This window comes from Myxine glutinosa, chromosome 10, assembly GCF_964187855.1.
Source record: "Myxine glutinosa chromosome 10, kmMyxGlut1.1, whole genome shotgun sequence".
Lineage (NCBI taxonomy): Eukaryota > Metazoa > Chordata > Myxini > Myxiniformes > Myxinidae > Myxine > Myxine glutinosa.
The window spans coordinates 98659583-98679324 of NC_136270.1; the positions used below are offsets into that span (position 1 = coordinate 98659583).

Sequence of the window (19742 nt, forward strand, 5' to 3'; positions counted from 1 at the left end):
TAACCTCTGGTATACGCCAAGTTGGTCAGGGGTTCGTCCTACAGCAAGATAATGACCCTAAACACACCTCCAGGATATGTCCAAACTCCCTTCGAGGAAAAGAACAAGACGGTAGGCTTCAAATCATGGAATGGCCAGCACAGTCTCCAGACTTAAACCCCATCGAGCTGGTTTGGGATGAACTGGACTGAAGGGTGAACACAAAGCAACCCACAAGTGCAACACATTTGTGGGAACTTCTGCAACAGTGTTGGGAAGAACTTCCCGAACAATATTTGATTTCCATTGTAGAAAGAATGCCACGAGTGTGTTCGGCGGTTATAACTGCAAAAGGATCCACAAGAAAGAGAAAAGAGGAACAAATGAGTGGAGTTGAGTGGGATTTTGGGACTTTCACAAGAAGTGTGTTACCAGCAGATAAAGATAATGCACAATAATGCCATTGTGAGATAGATTCTATAGTATCAATACAACTTTAAATTATGATGCTTATGTGTTCAGGGATGAGAACATAGTTGTTTTTGTTTATTAATCGATGTTCATTAAATTGTGCCAAACACCCTGTTATCCTCCCTCTTCTCACATGGAAAGTTTTACCAAGACATTGGTTGGCATACGCAACCGGCACAATGACGTGGTGCCTACCATGGCACAAGGTGTTCTCCAGTTCAAGGCACATGGCATGGAGCCGCTCAACAACCAGAACGTTCAGTACTTCCTGGATCGTTTCTACATGAGTCGCATCTCCTTTCGCATGCTTATCAACCATCACAGTGCGCTCCCTTTCTTCACTAACTCACTCTTTCCTCCTTCTTACTTCTCCATCACTCCATAGTGTAGTATCTAGAGTACTGAAGTCGTAATATGATCATTATAGCTTGCAGCTTCGAATTGAAGGATTTATGTGACTCTTTTCATCATAACTACAGAATTCAGTTTGAAAATCTGGTTTATACAAACCAAATTTTTGTACAACGCTCCTTTCCTGGTCTATCTCCAGACGCTGCATGACGTCATCACCAGGCACCGAAGGAGGCCCGGTGATGACGTGCTGAAAGGGAGTACTCAGTTTTCACTTCGTTCGTTTTCTTTCTTGTTTTCTTTTTTGTTTGTTTGTTTTTTCCGGGCGATATCTCAGCCATCCTTTGAGGTAGAAAGCTGAAATTTGCGAGGAGGCTGAAGGCACCCCGGCAATGCCACATGCTGGAGGATATTAGTTATTTATTTGGCATGGGGGCGGTGTACTTTGATTGTATCTGTACTTGTTTTTTTTTTGTTTGTTTGTTTTATATGCATTGGTCATATGCCCAGTTTTTGAGGCTGAAGGTGCTGTTAAAATGCACATATCTCAAACTCTTCCTGAAGATCACAAGCTCGATGTTTTCTGCTTGCTCATGAGTATGGTTTCACATGCTGCGGCCATTCCATCTAATTACCCCGCATACGCAAAGTGAAAAGCGGGGTTAAGCAATTGGTTAACTCCTGCCCGTCTGTCTGTCTGGCTGGCTACAAACGTCATTTTATAATCTTGGAACAACTTGATTTAAATTGAATGTTATATTTGGAACAGGGATCAGAACAATCAGAAAATGAACCTGTAGTTTAGTTGTACTTTACCTCTGAATTTGGCCCAATCACACATGCGCAGAGAGGAGTGAGATAACATTTGTACTCTGTCTGCATGTCTGGCAGACAAAGAAAATTGCAAATCATTTCAAAAAGGAAGCTTTCTGTTTTTAAGAGGTTTATAAAGGACACAAACTACAAGCATGAATAACTAATGTAATGCGGTAAATAAGGTGGTGTAAAAGATGCTACATCAACGGTGGGAAAATTCCCAATTTTTTGGGTTTTTCTACAAGCTTTAAAATCTTAATTTTATTAAAATTTAATTATATACAGTACTTGAACACTGTAGAACACAAATTGCCTTCTTGTCACTTTCAAAACCCTTCCGCTTAGCAGGACTTGGGGAAAAAAATATATACGTGCCCTGAGGGCAGAGTAATAATGAGAAAATCTGTGAGAATCAGCATTCACACCATCATGCCCTGAGGGCAGAATAACTTTGAGATTCTGACAAAAATGGCGACGCATAGCGTTGTATGATTACTATCATAGCTATTATGCAAGGTTCACAAACAAAACAAACGTAGATCATGCTCGGAAACGCAAAGCAAGAGTTTTAACGACTCTTCACATGTTCTTTTTCTCAAGAATGTGCAGGGTGAGGTATTCTATGAACTTTCTTGTCTTCCAATTTTTCAGTCAGAATTTGTGGAATCACTATTAAAAAAAACATTAGGAGATAAAAATGGGGACATGAAAATTGATCTTCTTAATCTTATGTAAGGTAGCCTATTTATTGGGATGGGAAGGGTGTAGAAATAAGGCAAGGAGAGGGAGTGATGGTGGTGGTGGCTGGTGGAGGTCAAAAATTTGCATCATTGTATAATGTAAATGATTACATACCCAGGCCTGAGAAATCTAGTGGGTTTATTGGGGAGTGCAAATCCATTTTTGTGAGTTTAACTTAATTTTACTTCGAATTAGCATGTTATTTTATGGCCATTGTAATTGAATTCAGGACAGGTGTACTTACCATTGCTAAAATGATAAAGATCTTGATGCAGGTTTCCACCGTGCCTAAAGCTGACACTTGAACACTGTGTCCTTTCTGCAGCTTTACTCTTTGATGACAGTAAGAGACCTGCACATTCCAGGCACATCGGTAGTATTGACCCAAGCTGTGATGCTGTGCAGATAGTGAAAGGTAAGTTCATTGGTTCTTCAGCTATCATGATGTTGAAATTTTGTGAAGATGTTTATTTATAGTCATTTGCATTCGCACATTTAAGAACAATGTTAATAATAAAAAAAGAAAGACGCCGTGCGGAGTTGCAAAATCCACGCCTTCCGTCCCCCTGCCCAAAAACGTTGCCATGGATACCTCAAATTGTCCTTTTATCAAGGTTCAAATTGACGACCTTAATCAAAGTTCAGGTCAATCGGATGAAAAATAATTATTTTTCAGATGAAAATTGATGGTTTTAGAAGTTTGACCTTGAGTTGACCTTTGACCTTTTGACCACAAAAATAGCTGGTCTCCCAATTCAGTGACCCAAAATGCAAATCCTGTTCAACGTTCAAGTCGATCGGATGAAAAATGAAGTTTTTAGAAATTTGAACTCAAGATGACCTTTGACCTTTGACCTCAAAATCAATAGGCTTCTCAGTTTTGACTACCTCTTCAACTTGGTAAAGTTTAATGACGATCAGTTTAGAATTGTGACTTGTAGGCGATTGACGGTCAGACAAACAGACCGACAGACAGAAAAACAAAGTCAACTGACCAATCTTCGATTTTTGCAAGTAAAAATACAGGAATACATTTTGAAATACATTATCCCTCAGGAGATACGAGTCCATACTATCAAGGAGAGTCATATAATGAAATGAATGTAATAATGTATATATGGCACCAAAACATGGTGTAGGGCATCAGCTGGGTCACAGAATTATGAGTCATGGTGATCAATGTTTTCAACAGGAGGTCCAAGAACTCCTGGGGCCACGTTATTGGAGTCTGAAAAAGCAAGCTCTATGTGTAGTTTTTGAACACAAAGTTAAGGCTCATGGAAGAGCGATAACCTAGAATAGAACAGTGTGGAAGGTGGGAGAAAACAATGTGAAAATGAGAGAATAAAGGAAGGGAGAGTGGAGGGAAGGAAGACACAGGGTCAGTGAACAAGATGGACGCAGGCTCAAGCACAACAAATGAATAAGGGCTGAAAGAACAGCAGGATGAAAACCGTGGTTGAAAGAGCAATATAATAAATAAATGAAAGGTGGGTGGAGGGAGAGGGAGGAAAACCCAATAAACTGCCAGAGAAGAGGGGGAGGACTTGGGGAGGGTTAATGAAAGGTTGAATTTATTTATTTCATGTACAGCACATGCGTCATGGCTGGGAGTGTGGCTGTGCAACTGATGCAGTGCCCCTTGGAGGTGAGAGCAGGAATTGGGAATTTGGCCAGGTTGCCGGCGATAGCTTGCCTACTCTTCACGAAGGACACCCTTTGATCTTTAACCTCCACCAACTAATGCCGGCAGACGGATGCCCAGATAAATGTATACCCAAAGGACCGCCCCATACATTAATGCCTCGCCCTGCTAGTGAAACACGAGGATGACAGTTTTTAGCCGAGTTGAGATTCAAACCCAAGGTCAACAGCTCAGAGGTGAGTGTGCATACCTACAGTGCCTTCGGAAAGTATTCATACCCCTTCACTTTTTCACATTGTATGATGTCACAGCCTGAATTTAAAATTGATTAAACCAGGATGTCTTGTCACTGATCGACACATAATACCCCATAATGTCAAAGTGGAATTTTTTTTGGAACGTTTTACAAAATAATTTAAAATGAAATACAGAAATATCTGAGTTACATAAGTATTCAACACCCTGAGTCAATACTTCATAGAAGTGCCTAAGGCAGCGATTACATCTTTGAGTCTTTTTGGGTATGTCCGTATCAGCTTTGCACATTTGGATTTTGGGGAGTTTCTCCCTTTCTTCCTTGCAGATTTGCTCAAGCTCTGTCAAGTTAGATGGTGAGGGTTGGTGAACAGCAATCTTCAAGTCTTTCCACACATTCACAATGGGACTCAAGTCTGGACTTTACCTTGGCCACTTAAGGATGTTCATGTTCTTGTTCTGAAGCCATTCCAGTGTTACTTTGGCTGTATGCTTGTGGTCATTGTCCTGTTGGAACGTAAATCTTCGTCACAGTTTAAGGTCTTTTGCACTCAGAAGCAGGTTTTCCTCAAGAATTATTATTATTATTATTTTTTTGTTTACAAGATCGAGGCTCGTGAAAGAGATAACATTAATCACACAAAAAAAAATCAAACAGACACATAAAACATATAATAAGGGGAGCGGTAGACAAGATGGGGAGAGAGGGGGAAGCACACAAACACAACATTTGAGAGCAGGGACATCGGGAGATCTGTGGGTGGGATGGGGCTTGGGGGTAGGTGGTGTGGGAAGGGGGGGGGGGGGGCGGTGGGAGAAGTATAAAACACATGGACACTGCAAGGACTTCCAGGAAAGAAGTTGGTATGTCAAAAAAGTGGATCTGGGGTGAATTAGTGTGGGTAGAAAAGATCAAGGTTTTGCATGGGGGAAGATTTGCCTGTATTTGGCTCCATTAATTGTTCCCGCCATTAATTGTGACACAAGTCTCCCAGTATCTGCTGCTGAAAAGCATCCCCATAGGATGATGCTTCCAAGACCATGCTTCATGGTAGGGATGGCATTAGATGGGTGATTAGCTGTGCTGCGTTGTTGTGATGTGCTGTGTTCCACCAAATGTAGCGCTTTGCAATCAGGCCAAAGCGTTCAATTTTCATCTCTCCAGACCACATAATATTTTGCCTGATGCTCTCAGTCTTTCTTGTGCCTTTTTGAAAACTCCAGGTGTGCTGTCATGTGCCTTTTCCTCAGGAGTGGTTTCCATCTGGCCACTCCCATAAAGCCTACATTTGTGAAGTGCTGCAGAGTATGTTGTTCTTTCCTTCATCTCGGCCAAGGAACTATGTAGTTCTGTCAGAATGGTTATTGGGTTCTTGGTCACCTCCCCGATCAAGGTACTTATTGCCCAGTTGCTCAATTTGGTCAGAGAAAAACGTGGTTTAGCCCGTACGGACGGACGGACGTACGGATGGACAACCCAAAAAATATAATGCCTTCGGCCACCTTCGGGGGCGGAGGCATAAATAGAAATTCTAAAAAAGAAATTTCACTTTGACATTAACGAGGTATGATGTGTAGTTCGGTGACAAAAATCGCTGTTTAATCCATTTTAAATTCAGGCTGTAACAAAACAAATTGTGAAAAAGTCAAGGGGTGTGAATACTTTCTGAAGGCACTGCATAGTCTATCCTGTCAGCCCCTAAAGAAGGGATAACAGATCATGAGTGTCGATGAGGATAACCTGGGGTTTGGCTATCAGTATAGTAAGGGTATTTTATGAGATATTTCACAAATCTGTTAACTAAATTGTTACCAAAAAATTTCTTCACCAATATGTTTGTAAAGGTGTGTAATAACATGTGTTAAAATGTTGAAGTTCAACTCCTGTGGGAAACCCAGAAAAAAAAGCTGTTGAATTCGGGTACCGAAAAATTATTTTCGAGAATTGTTATTTTTTTTAATCGGCCCTTAAGTAACTTATGAGGGGTCAAATAAGGGTTTTTCATGATTCTGAGTTGATTGTTAACATTTATATTTTCACTTTTACATTTACACACAAAGTAGCTTTTATTTCACATACATATATAATACTCAAGAGTTATTTCTCATTCACAATGTCAGAAGTTTCAACAGTCATTGTCTATGTCTTCTTCAGACTCAACAACATCATGACTGCAGTTTCTGCATGTAATGCCATTACAGACTCCACAGGCCGAGATGCACGTGACCCCATTCTTCTTGCAGCTGCATCACCGGTTGCTGCAATCTCCATGACAATTACAGCTTGTGAACTGCAATAGCTCCTCAGGAGCCGTGGGGTCCAGTGTTGGAACTGGCTCATACCCATGCACACCTATTGTCCATCCATAGTCACTGGGGTTCAGAGACATGCTCTGTAGAAGGATCCAGTCCCGGGTCTGCAGGTAGGCACGGAGTGAATGTTGTGCAGCTGCACCCTCTGTTGGAGGTAGAGTCTCTGGTTTGATCACTCCTGCCGCTGCCTTCCTGCCTCCACAATGGTGTCAAGAGTGCCAGAAGTATCTGGAACATCATCTCCACTCCTACTATTAAGGAAGCAGTATTTGTAGTTTTGTGTCTCCGTGTAAGACTCAGTGTATCCCAGCCGGTGGAACTTGTTGAGCATCCATTTTGACCCAAATCTATGATCAAGTTGTATGGCAAGCCCCATTTGGTGTGGCAATACTCCAGACCGAGGTCGACAGGCCTTAATAAAATTCTGCCCCCAAACGGCAACACTTTCGTCTGTCTTGACAATCGGTCTCAAGAACATCTGAATGCTTGCAGGAACAAGTGTCAGCTGACTATCGATGTCAGTCATACTGTGTGTGGTGGGGTATGACTTTGGACCTAAATCAATCAAGGCAATATCATTGGATATGAACTTGAGTGCCGTCTTTATGATCTGAGTCTTCTCATCTCCATGGTCAAGATTAGCATGATGCGCTCGCAGAATATTGTCGGTGCCATCTTTGAGACAGAGTACATCTGCCCTTCTTTCCTGTGTTGTGAAATACAAGGTGTCTTCGTATTTCTCTAGAAGTTTTATCTTTAGCCAATGCTTTGAATAAGAAAGGCTCTTCTCTGGTGACTGATCAAACTCCTGCAGCTTTTCATGGACTTGGTCCATGTTCATTTCCCCATGCTCTAATTCTGAGTCTAACCATTCGCAGAATTCAATAAAAACTGCCTCTCGCTCCTCATCAATACTCCGCTGTCCTCTCTTCCTTTTTCCTTCCTCATCAGTCTTGGACAAACTGTCACCTCTCGCAAACATAAGTTTGCATCGCAAATGGTACAGTGTTTCTTCTGCTACCAAGTCGTTGATCCCTTCCAGGCGTCCAGTGACTTCAGTGCCCCAGTCATCCCCGCGACTCCGTGCTGTCTTCAGCAAGCTTGCCTTCAGTGTATCTGCAGTCAAATTATCTGGCACTCTGTATTTCTTTCTAGCTTGTGCTGGATTATTTTTGTAGAGCTGGGCTGGTTGGTTGCAAATAATGCATACATCCTTATACAGGAGGTCAACTGACTGTGATCTTCTAGAACTGCAGCCAGTTGATGAACTGAACTCACAAGTAGTGCGTCTTCTCTTCAACTTTGATGACTCTTTCTCTGCCTTTGATGCTTGAGCTGACTTCTTGGTGGTTGCAACAAAGTTGTTGTACAGATCATTTTTACACTTCTGGTGGTACCTCAGTTTTCCTTCCTTTTGAGCCTCCTTCATACGTTCCACAACAGTAACATTTTCGACAGTTTCTGCTTGTTTCAATAAAGTTGAGTATCCCTTTGGAGTTGCCTGTATGAGCCTTTCAGCTGGTGTATCCGAGCGTGCACAGATGAAGCAATTGAGCACAGGTGGAGTAACGTCTTCATCCATATTGCTAGACTCCATGTCCTGCAAAGTAGAAAATGAGATATATTTAGAAATTATTTTTCCACAAAGGAGTGTCTGTGGTGAAATATAAATGTTAACAATCAACTCAGAATCATGAAAAATCCCTATTTGACCCCTCATAAGTTACTTAAGGGCCGATTTAAAAAAAAAAAAATTCTCGAAAATAATTTTTCGGTACCCGAATTCAACAGCTTTTTTTCTGGGTTTCCCACGGGAGTTGACCTTCAACATTTTAACACATGTTATTACACACCTTTACAAACATATTGGTGAAGAAATTTTTTGGTAACAATTTAGTTAACAGATTTTCATATGTTTCCCTTACTAGTAATGAAATAACAAGAATGAACGCACTGTGGTCACAACCTGTGATGCAAAATATATATGTGTCACCTTCTCTGTCCACTCAACTCCCTCATCCTTGCTGTTGAAGGTATTGTCACGCAACTCCGATTAACATCAAAGTTGCGGAGGCCGATTACGAGGCTTTAAACTCCCGAGGCGAAACCTCAATAGCGGATTCCAAATCAAAACGTTTAAACGCACGGAATGGTGGGACACAGCGAAAGCTCTGCAGCCTTACCTATTAAAATCAAACACCCAGGAAAACTGCGTTCAGATATATACAAAAATAATACAAGGGTTTATTATATAAAATATAATACTGTCCCTGTGTCCCTGTATAAAACACCCCCCCTGTGCTGTCTTTCCCTCGTGGTCCCCCTGTGCTGTCTTTCCCTCGCGGTCCCCCTGTGCTGTCTTTCCCTCGCGGTCCCCCTGTACTGTCTTTCCCTCGCGGTCCCCCTGTGCTGTCTTTCTCTCGCGGTCCCCCTGTGCTGTCTTTCCCTCGCGGTCCCCCTGTGCTGTCTTTCCCTCGTGGTCCCCCTGTACAGTCTTTCCCTCGTGGTCCCCCTGTGCTGTCTTTCCCTCGCGGTCCCCCGGTACTGTCTTTCCCTCGCGGTCCCCCTGTGCTGTCTTTCCCTCGCGGTCCCCCTGTGCTGTCTTTCCCTCGCGGTCCCCCTGTGCTGTCTTTCCCTCACGGTCCCCCTGTGCTGTCTTTCCCTCGCGGTCCCCCTGTGCTGTCTTTCCCTCGCGGTCCCCCTGTACTGTCTTTCCCTCGCAGTCCCCCTGTGCTGTCTTTCCCTCATGGTCCCCCTGTGCTGTCTTTCCCTCATGGTCCCCCTGTGCTGTCTTTCCCTCATGGTCCCCCTGTGCTGTCTTTACCTCGCGGCCCCCCTGTACTGTCTTTCCCTCGCGGTCCCCCTGTACTGTCTTTCCCTCGCGGTCCCCCTGTACTGTCTTTCCCTTGTGGTCCCCCTGTGCTGTCTTTCCCTCGTGGTCCCCCTATGCTGTCTTTCCCTCGTGGTCCCCCTGTCCTGTCTTTCCCTCGCGGTCCCCCTGTGCTGTCTTTCCCTCGCGGTCCCCCTGTGCTGTCTTTCCCTCGCGGTCCCCCTGTGCTGTCTTTCCCTCGCGGTCCCCCTGTGCTGTCTTTCCCTCGCGGTCCCCCTGTGCTGTCTTTCCCTCATGGTCCCCCTGTGCTGTCTTTCCCTCGCGGTCCCCCTGTGCTGTCTTTCCCTCGCGGTCCCCCTGTGCTGTCTTTCCCTCGTGGTTGTTAGCTCTTTCACGAGCCTCGATTCAGTATACAAAAAAAGAAAAAGGAAAAAGCAAGACAGGAAAACATGCGCCGGTAATAAGCTATTCTAAATTGGGATCCCGCACTCCAGACCTCAAATACAAAACGGGGGATGATGAATTACAAAAGAAACACGTCACGTCGTGTACAGTGTACGCGGAGCTCGGGCTTATCTGTCTCTGTCGTCTTCTTGTAACACGGCCCCGCTCGGCCAACACCAGGCCTTCTCCGACCGCCTCCGAGCACCACAGCAACGCAAAGGCCCGAGCCAACGCCCACTCCGTTCGCACACGAGGCTCCAAAAACCAGGACAGCAAGCTCCCCTCGCGCCCTGAACTCGTCTTCAGGATCTCCGATCTGAACTGCCTGAACTTGATTATGGCACTCGTCAACTGCTTGTACGAACTGCACTCGAACTCTTGACTCAAGTCAGGGCTCTGCTCTCATCGCAACTCACACCGGGACTGCCGAAAATGGCGTCCTGCCCTCGCTAATATCTCTTGGCCGATGACGTCACATTGGCGCACCCCTCAGCCTATCAGAGCCTCCCCCGGCTCACCCAGGGGCACGCCCACTGCGTCACTGCCGCTCTCTCTACTCCTGCTTCCTCTTCATAGCACGTGCTATCTGAGGTTGGTAGGCTTTGCGGAGGTGTAAATGGTGGCGGCCGATTGTGGCGGTGTTCCAGCCCGATTTCCCGTCTATTCTCTTCCAAAGTCATGTCAAAGGGGAGGAATTATTTAATGTTGTGCTAGGGACCTAACTAAGTGTTTATGTGGTTTGCAGTGCCATAATGGACAAGAGTTTGATGACCAGGTGAGACTCACAGGGGTGTTATCTTTTAATCCCTATCTAACTATCACACGAATCTCCTGGTAGATCCACAATTATACATCTTACCCCGACAAACGCCTAAACATGAAGAACTTATTACAGGTAGATTCCCTATCGCGACAGTCGAATACCTACCTATACAGATCTACCTAGCTCTAGATTTTGCTCTACCCCCATACATAACAGTATTATACACAATTTGGTTCAATATCAATTACGAGTCTGAAGGACAGCTGGGTCTGGTTTCAGGAACTAGTGCACCCACTCTGAACAGGAGTGGCAGTAAGGGTTATGTTATCCTATATGGGGTATATAGATTACAGTAGATCTAGTCTCGGGCCTTAAGAACGTCAGAGGTGTATTCGGTTAACAAGTTTTCACTCTCCCGCTTTCTCTGTGGTAATAAACCTTTTGTTCATAAAAACCTGCATGTGGTCATTCGAGGTGTGGGACTTTGTCATTATGCGTGATGGAACTGTCTTAAAAAATTTGGCAATGGCCTGAATGGGAAACGCTTATTTAACGTGCATATAGTGCCGTTCAAAAATTACGTAACTCTATTTTTTACATAGGCACATACGGGCTTGATTAAACCTTACTAATAATTTTACACTCGACCCAAACAAAGCCAATGGAAATCTGACGCAACAAAGTCGGACAGTGTTTATTTTGCAGAGGTATTTGCTGATGTGCAAGGCCCACCAGGAAACAATATGGCGACCATATCATTTCATCTCAGCACTATGGTGGGTGGAGTCAAGTGACAGATGTGGGTGTGGTCTGGCAGCTGTCTGACCAATGGATGCCAATTTCAAAAATCGACCCCCAACATAAATCCCAACAACAACAACAACAACGACAACTATCGAGGACACCTCTTCATAGTGGTTGCACCCCCCAATGCAAGTTGGGGGCCAAATCTTCCCCATTCTTCAACGCTGCCTGGATTCGTCAGGACAGCGTGGTCACGGACAGACTGCCGATCGGTCCCCATGTACCATCCCTGCCCCTCTTGTCTTTCTCTTTCTCTCGCGCTCTCGCTCTCTCGCTCTCTCTAACTCTAACTCTGTTGTGGCGCTGACTTCATAAAGGTGGGAGTACACCATCCTGGATGTGGGGGGATCTCTGTCGCTCCTGTGAGATTGTTCGGCTGTCTCCGTGCCACAGGCTTGTTCAAGAGAACTGTCCGGGCTATACAACAACAACAACAATAGCAACACAAAGCACATGTAGACCTGCGACTTAAAATAGAGATAAATAATAAGCAATAAGGGAGTAAGTTTATTATTATTATTATTATTATTATTATTATTATTATTATCTATGCAAAGTAAAGCTCGTTGTAGAGCTAAAACACTGAGCGGATCAGGACACAAGAGAACAAAAGGAACAGTAGAAAGATGGAGGAAACACCAACAGTAGAGTTGAAAGACAAATTAGAGAAAGACTTGGACAAACAAGGGATGTGGATGGAAAGAGGGGCAGGGGAGGACACACGGTGTGGATAAGACGGGTGTAGAAGCAAACTCTCAGGAAAGAAAAACTGGAAGCCTGGAAGGAGGTGAGCTTGGGGGTGGGATGGGGGGTTGAAGAAAATGTGGAAACGAATATGGATTGCAGAGAAGGTGGAAGTTGATTCCAGAATTGGGGGAAAAAGAGGAACGCATGAGTGGAGGTTCACAGTGATTCTGGATTTGAGGACTTGCACCAAAAGAGGGTTGATGGTGGACTGCATGCTGCTTGCAGAAACCTGGGGAAGGGAAAAGGGGTGGCTGAAGGAAATAAGTTATTTGTAAATGAAAGTGAAGGGATATGAAACATTTTAGATTGTGATGTATCAAGGTTAAACTTGGCTGGGTCAGATGTTAAGCCCCCTTTAGGTGTGAATCCCTGGTTTTGGAGTTCTGAGCTTGTATTATGATCATTGCAGACTGTGTCAAGGGGTCCTCAATTATACAATGCCAAACGAGAACGACACTCAGTAGAATGCATACCTCCACCAGGCTGAACAGTTCACGTTTTGTATCCCATTGATAGGCCAGATCTGCAGATGGATCTTCACCAAAATCTAATCGGCTTGTTCTTGTTTTCTACCAACCTCATCTACCAAGTTTTGCTGTAACCCATCGAAAACTTTTAAAAATAAATTATTGTGCGATACGCCATATAATTATTGGCCCTATCTCTCAGTTGTGAATAATCACTTTGTAAGTTTGAGTACTGTATCCGGATCTTCACCAAAATCATATCATTTTGTTCATGTCACACACCCAACCTCTTCAGCAAATTTTGTCCGAATACGTCTGCAACCTTTTGAGATATCCTGCTCACAAACAAATAGAGAGCAGACAGACAGGGGTAAAATCATGACCTCCGTCCACCTTTGGTGCGGAGGTAAGACAGCTTTCACCAAATTACATGTAGGGTGAGTCTTATAGCTTGAATATGCACTATTCCAAAGGTGAGAGTGAATTATCAATTTTTCAATAAATGTAAAGTGTTTGAACAGGTGCTTACAATATCGCTGATGTATTGGATTGTTTAGATAAACTTTAGCTATGTGGATTGTAACTCGTATCGTGGGAAGGAAAGCAACTTGGGTGGAGCTAAAGCCACGAGTTATGAAAAGTGACATCACAGACATCGTAAAACTCACTCAGCCGCCGCAGTAATTTATCACCCTGTACAGAGATATTGCATTGCAAATGTAATACCAGGTATTAACATAGTACCAATAACACATGTAGGTAAATTGGTGTTCAATTGCCGAAGCGATTCGCCAGATCTTCCGCGGTGACCAAAAATGGTCATTGCTCCAGAAATTGTTTGACAGCATGCCAAAAATGCTGATTATGCCTTTTTGAACTTCTGATATTGCACTGAATTTGGTGTTTTATAATACTTACTGTACTTGATGGCACCAATTATTTCATTAAAGGGCACACACACATCATGCAATGGGTTCTTCTTCTTGTGGGTCGGCCAGGAACATTGTTTTTTGGTTTATGATACATAGATATATAGCTCGAGGATAATGTCATCCTGTATGTAAAATGGCCACCCAAATGTTCCACTAATCTCAGAGCAGGCTGAGGAAGACAGGACAGATTTCAGCAAAACAGCTTTGTGAAACAATGGGTGAACCTATGGACTCTGGACATGGACATTTTTAACCTACACCTTGTATCTGTTATAAGATGGACACTATTACTGGTTGTAAGACATATTTGCTGATCTCTTGTCCATGTTGTCTCATGTACAAGAAGTGCATAATCAATGACATCGTGCATTACATTTCTTCACATCGTTCCTGCAAGGCTAACTCATAACTGCATGTCACAAGATGTGTGCTCAGATGCCGTCTGTCCCACTAATGTTGCATTTCAATGTACAAATGTCATATTGCGGTCAAATGAGACGTGATGAGGCCATCCAAAACGGGCAATTTACAGTATTGTCAAATTTTCCATTGGAGCAAACATTTTTCAAATGCCGTTGAACATGTAAGGGCTTATTCTGGCTAACCTGTGGTGTGTACCAAGTTTCTCCTGGACATGGACAGCTGGTAAGGTGGTCCCTCATGACCGTTTGCCAAAAATAGCAACTATCCGCTTGTATTGTCATTTCAAATACTCCCAAACCTGTACATCGAGTGTAAATCCCTTCCTTGGAACAAAGATTTTTATCCACTGTTTTTGCATCCTGTTTACATCCTGCTTGCAGCGTTCTGCTCTCTGGAGCCAAATAATTTTGTTTTTATTCTACCTAACCCAATTTTATCACTAGCAGCTTACTATGGTTCCTCCCTCTCCCTCTCTCCTTTTGCTTTGCTCATTCATTCCCATGTTGGTCTCTCCAAATATGGTTCCACTCTCTCTATCAGTAATTTGCCATGTAAACTTTTCATCACCTCGCTCTTCCACGAGCCTTGATTTTGTATGCAACATTAGCATGCTTGTGTCTCCTAATCAATAATATTAACAAGTGGATGCAATGACCATAGATTGTTATCCTTTTCCACCTTTCACGTAGTCAGAGTAGTTTGTGTAATACATAACACCTGTTTGCCACACTTACCGTACAGGAAACTGTAATTTATGAAAGGACCTTCCGCCGTACATGCAGGAGACCTCTAACTTCCAGTTTTTGATTATGTGGAACACTCCTTGGATGTGTGACGATTTCCTTGTTATTGAGCATTCATTTTGACTTGGTGTTATCAATAGATGTGCAATTTTCAAAAGCAGCTAAATTAGGAGATAGGATATAACCATGGCCTGGCAGGATTTCAACCTTTATGGATTGTAGTAGAGCGGATAGGGGGAAGAATCGTGCACTTTTTGATAAAAGCATCAAACTTGGTACATATCATCAGTAGGCCATTACAAGAAAATATCGATATAGTGCCATCCCAGTTTTGGCCTATGACGGCTGTGGCGGCTTTTTTTCAAAATGGCCGCCGTCTAACACTAAAATACCATGTAACTCAACAACCAAGAGGCTTAGAATCTTAATTCTGGTGCCTATATATAGGTTTTTTGGGTCATGGAATTCAAAGAAGGCAATAATGAGTACGTGTGATCACGTCTTATACCACTTTTGGAACATAAGTGCCCTTTTCTAGTTTTCAGAGACACAACATTTGACGGTCTTTGTATTGCTCTATTGAAAAATTATATTAATTTTTTTTATAGCACTATAAGTTTAATTTACGGTACAGGTGTCTTATATTTCATCAATACAAAATAGAGTCTATTTTGTATTGATGAAATATAAGATACCTGTACCATAAATTAAACATATAGTGCTATAAAAAAAAATAACAGTCAAAACGAATACGAAGCCGAGTTACTTGTTGTTGTAGTCTATACCAATGTGCTATGAGTCAGTTAGGCTTACCATCAAATGTGAAATGCCAGATATCACATGAACTAATCATGGCAAGAACCCCCACATTCGCACAAAGCTGTGCACGGCAGAGCTGCTTTTGTGCATTTGCAGTTTGTTCGACAGCCTTTGGTAAAACTGCATCGAATAAGTTCTCTGCAAACTCTGCTGGCTTCAGGAAGACTGCTCAAAAGAACATCCCAATTTCCATCACTACTACGAGTCCATCCCCATCCGTCCGGTTGTGGAGGCGTAGCCTTTGCTTCAAGCACCTGACTCCAGATGTGACCGGCCTGGTATACTGCTCGTCTAGTGTGCTGAAGTAGAGCACCCTTGGTCGGTGGAATGTTGCTCACGTCTCTGCCTTTCCATGTGAATAGGTCGATCCTGAGCTCATCAACATGGTGCTTAGAACTTGTTCAGTCATAAAGAAGTACAACGAATCTCTTCAGAACATCCATAGCAGCATCAACATCTGACATTTGTGGTTGTTCCATCAGCTTCATTAACTCCATTGTAATCTCAGGGCACATGCTCCATGTATCCCAAACAGTCTTCTTTCCTCTGCCAGCAAAGCAAGAGGTAGTATCGCACCCAGTAATGGCGAGAAACATTGGAAGTGCAATGGACTTTTCAGGACCAATCGCAGCTGAGACATCATGAGCTGGTACCATGCACATATGCTTGCCTGTGCCGATCGCCACCCAAAGAGCATCCAGTGTCACTTGTAGCTTTTGAAATACATACACTGCCAGAACAACTACATCACTGTCCACAGTACGGATGAAAACTGTTGTGTTGTTTAGCTGCATCAGCAACATGAAGCATCATACGGCTGTCTGCTTCCTCAGGTGTACAAGGGGCTAAACCTCCTGTGTTTCTTGGCTGGTGACAAACGATATCCGCATTCAGCGTACTGATTACTTGCTTCTCTGTTTGAATGTTGACAACTTCTCTGCTGGGGAATGAGAACAGTTCCTTCTTATTGTCAGAGAGCCGCAATAACTCTTGCCAATTTTTCGGTATTACAGTCTTTGGCTCAACCCTTCGACGGATTCCTTTCCCTCTCTTCTCTCTGGTCTTCGCCTTTAATGAATCTGGCCTGTAATCATCCCAGACAACATCAACCCTCTGAGCTCTTTGTAGCTTAGAATTTACATATGGCAGAAAGACATCGTGTGCATATTCCTGAAATGTTTTTGCTGCTCCAGGCTTCAACATATTTACAATGGCAGGTCCATATAGCACAACAACTTCGGCATCGAGAGTGTTGTCCTCCTTTTCCGTGACTGTATCCTCAAGGCACTGAACAATGTTAGATTTGGTACCCTGTCTCAGCTTTCCCCTGTCCGATAATGACGGAGGGCATGGTTGATTCTCGTGATGGAGAAACTTCCAAATTTCCATCACGAACTTGACAAGCAGCATAGAGCCTATAGAACAGGTTGCAGTCACTTTTCAGTGCCACTAAATGTTCCTGTGATTTCGTCTTCTGGCGTGTTGGTGGAGTACTGAATAGAGGGAGCTTGTTCTTCGTGATAACCGTAAGTGACAACACATACTCGATATTGCCTTCTTTGATTTATATGACCCTCAAAACCTATATATAGACACCAGAATTAAGATCCTAGGCCTCATGGTTGCTGAGTTATGTGGTATTTTAGTGTCATGTGGTGGCCATTTTGAAAGATCGCCGCCATAGCAATCACAGGCCGAAACTGGGATGGCACTATATCTAATTTTGTTTCTTATGGCCTACTGAATATGTGTACCAGGTTTGATGCTTTTATCAAAAAGTGCATGATTCGTCTGTATATTGCGCCCATCCACTGGACTATTGGGTGTAATTTGTCCATGTATCCATGCGTCCATACGTCTGCAACCATATCTCAGACATGCATTTACCCATCTTGTTCAAACTTCGCAAACAGATAATGAATGATGGCTTACATATGCACGTCATTTTTTTTCGAGATTATATCCAAGATGGCCGACCGGCGACCATTTTGTTACTTTTTCTTTTTTTTCTTTTTTTGTATACTGAATCGAGGCTCGTGAAAGCTAACATTTACTTCACAAACAAATCAACCAGACAAACAAAATATATAAAAAGAGGGAGCGGAAGACAAGATGGGGAGAGAAGGGGAAGCACACAAACACAACATTTGAGAGCAGGGAGATGTGTGGAAGGGAGAGGGCTTGGGGGGAGGAGTCGTGGGAAGGGGGAGGGGGGGAGGGAGAAGGATAAAACACAACGACACCAAGGACTTCCAGGACAGAAGTTGGTATTTCAAAAACGTGGAATTGGGGTGAAATTAGCGGGGGTAGAAAAGATCAAGGTTTTGGATGGGGGAAGATAAGAGATGGTGGTGAACAGCTGTTTTAAAGACCTGGAGGGTGGAGTGGGATTGAAGAGAGTGAGGGACTTTGTTCCAGAGGCGGGAGAAAAGAGGAATGAAGGAGTGAAGGTGAGCAGAGAGTCTTGATTTTGGCAGTTTAACCATAAGAGGGTTGCAGGCAGATCTTGTGCGACCTGTAGGAATATTTGCGGGACAGAGCCCAAAGAGAGCTGGGGGGCAAGGCCAGAGAGGAGTCGGTAGAAGACGAAAAGACCACCAACCTGCCTGCGGTGAGTGAGTGAAAGGCCCTCGGAGATAGCTTCATCGCGGAAGATTCCAATGATTCTGAATGCTTTGGTTTCAACAGCGTGAAGATGAGCTAGGTGTGAGGCAGGAGCACCAGCCCAGAGGGGAGAGCAGTATTCCATTGAGCTGCGGATGAAAGCCTTGTATGTGGTGAGGAGCTCAGGTGTGCCAAGGAAGGACTTCGCACGACGGAGGATGCCCAGTCGGCGACTGGCTTTGGAGGCCAGATTTGAAATGTGGTTTTCCCAGGAAAGATCATGGCAGATAGTGAGATCCAAAAGCTTGAGTGACAGAACTTCTTGGAGAGGATTATTCAGAAAGTGGATGGGAGGGTTGTCCAGTCGGTCTTTTCGGAGAGACATCGTAAGAGTGTGAGATTTGTCAGGATTGAAAGACATGTTCCACTTGTTTGCCCAGTCTGTGATTTTGTGCAGGTCTGCAGAGAGTGAGGAGGCTGCAGACTGCCGATCTGAGGGATGAAGAATGGAGCGACAGAGAGTAGAGTCATCAGCAAAGAGATAGAGAGGATTTTCAAGAGAGTCAGAGAGATCATTGATGAAGACCAGAAAAAGCACAGGGCCCAGAACACTGCCTTGGGGAACTCCAGCCTGAACAGGAATAGGAGATGAGAGAAACCCATTCAGGGCCACACGTTGACTACGACTAGAGAGGAAGTCCGCCAGCCATGCGTGGAGATTTCCATGGATACCAAAAGAGGAGAGTTTGGTGAGCAGAGCGGGGTGCCAGACCGTATCGAAGGCACGTGATATGTCAAGGGAGATGCTCTAATTTCCTGTTTGGCATTGAGGACCTCCATCCATTGTTGTGAAAGCAGAAGCAGCATGTCCAGAGTAGAGTGTCCAGGTCTGAAACCAAATTGATGATCAGAGATCAAGCCATTGGAGAAGAGGAAGGATTTGATGTCAGAAGCGATGATTGATTCCATGACTTTGCTGATAATTGGGAGAAGGCTGATTGGTCTGTAGTTGTTGGGATCTGTTTTTGCACCTTTTTTGTGCAAAGCGGTGATGTTGGCAGATTTCCAAGCAGATGGAAGATGACCGTGAGCAAAAGAGAGGATGAAGAGAACAGAGAGAGGGAGTGAAAGAGCGGCAGAGCAGGATTTTAGGACCCGTGGGCTGATGCTGTCTGGTCCAATTGCAGAATCAGAGTCGAGGTTTGACAGAAACTTTTCCACCTTGTCAGGAGGAAAGGACACAGAGTCCAGGAGCAGCTGGGTATGACTGGGTATGGTGGGTACAGAGAGGGATGGGTTTGGGACACAAGATTTAGAGGCAAACACAGAGTTGAGGCATTCAGCTTTTTCACGTGCGGAGTCGGCCGTGTGGCCATTTGAGGTGAGGGAGGGGATGGAGGGGGAACAAACACCAGAAACAGATTTGACCAGACGCCACCAGGATTTGGAAGAGGGAGACAGATAAGAGAGTTCGGTCCTGAGAACGGAGAGATATTGTTTCCTGGCTCTCCTGAGGGTGGACACACACTTGTTTCGGGCTTTGTGAAAGGAAATGTGATTTCCTTCCGTTGGATTTGCTTTCCAGGAGACGAAAG

At 44.0% G+C, this 19742-nt stretch overlaps 1 protein-coding gene across 6 annotated transcripts in view; it reads left to right on the plus strand.

Moving 5' to 3' along the window:
• Positions 1 to 19742, plus strand: part of LOC137433921 (pyruvate dehydrogenase (acetyl-transferring) kinase isozyme 2, mitochondrial) — a 74250-nt gene that overhangs the window by 19048 nt on the left and 35460 nt on the right. For all 6 annotated transcript variants that reach the window (XM_068126413.2, XM_068126415.2, XM_078785924.1 and 3 more), the window contains exons 4-5: positions 592 to 773; positions 2684 to 2773. In XM_068126413.2, coding sequence (XP_067982514.1) covers positions 592 to 773; positions 2684 to 2773 — 272 coding nt within the window. The remainder of the gene's footprint in view (positions 1 to 591; positions 774 to 2683; positions 2774 to 19742) is intronic.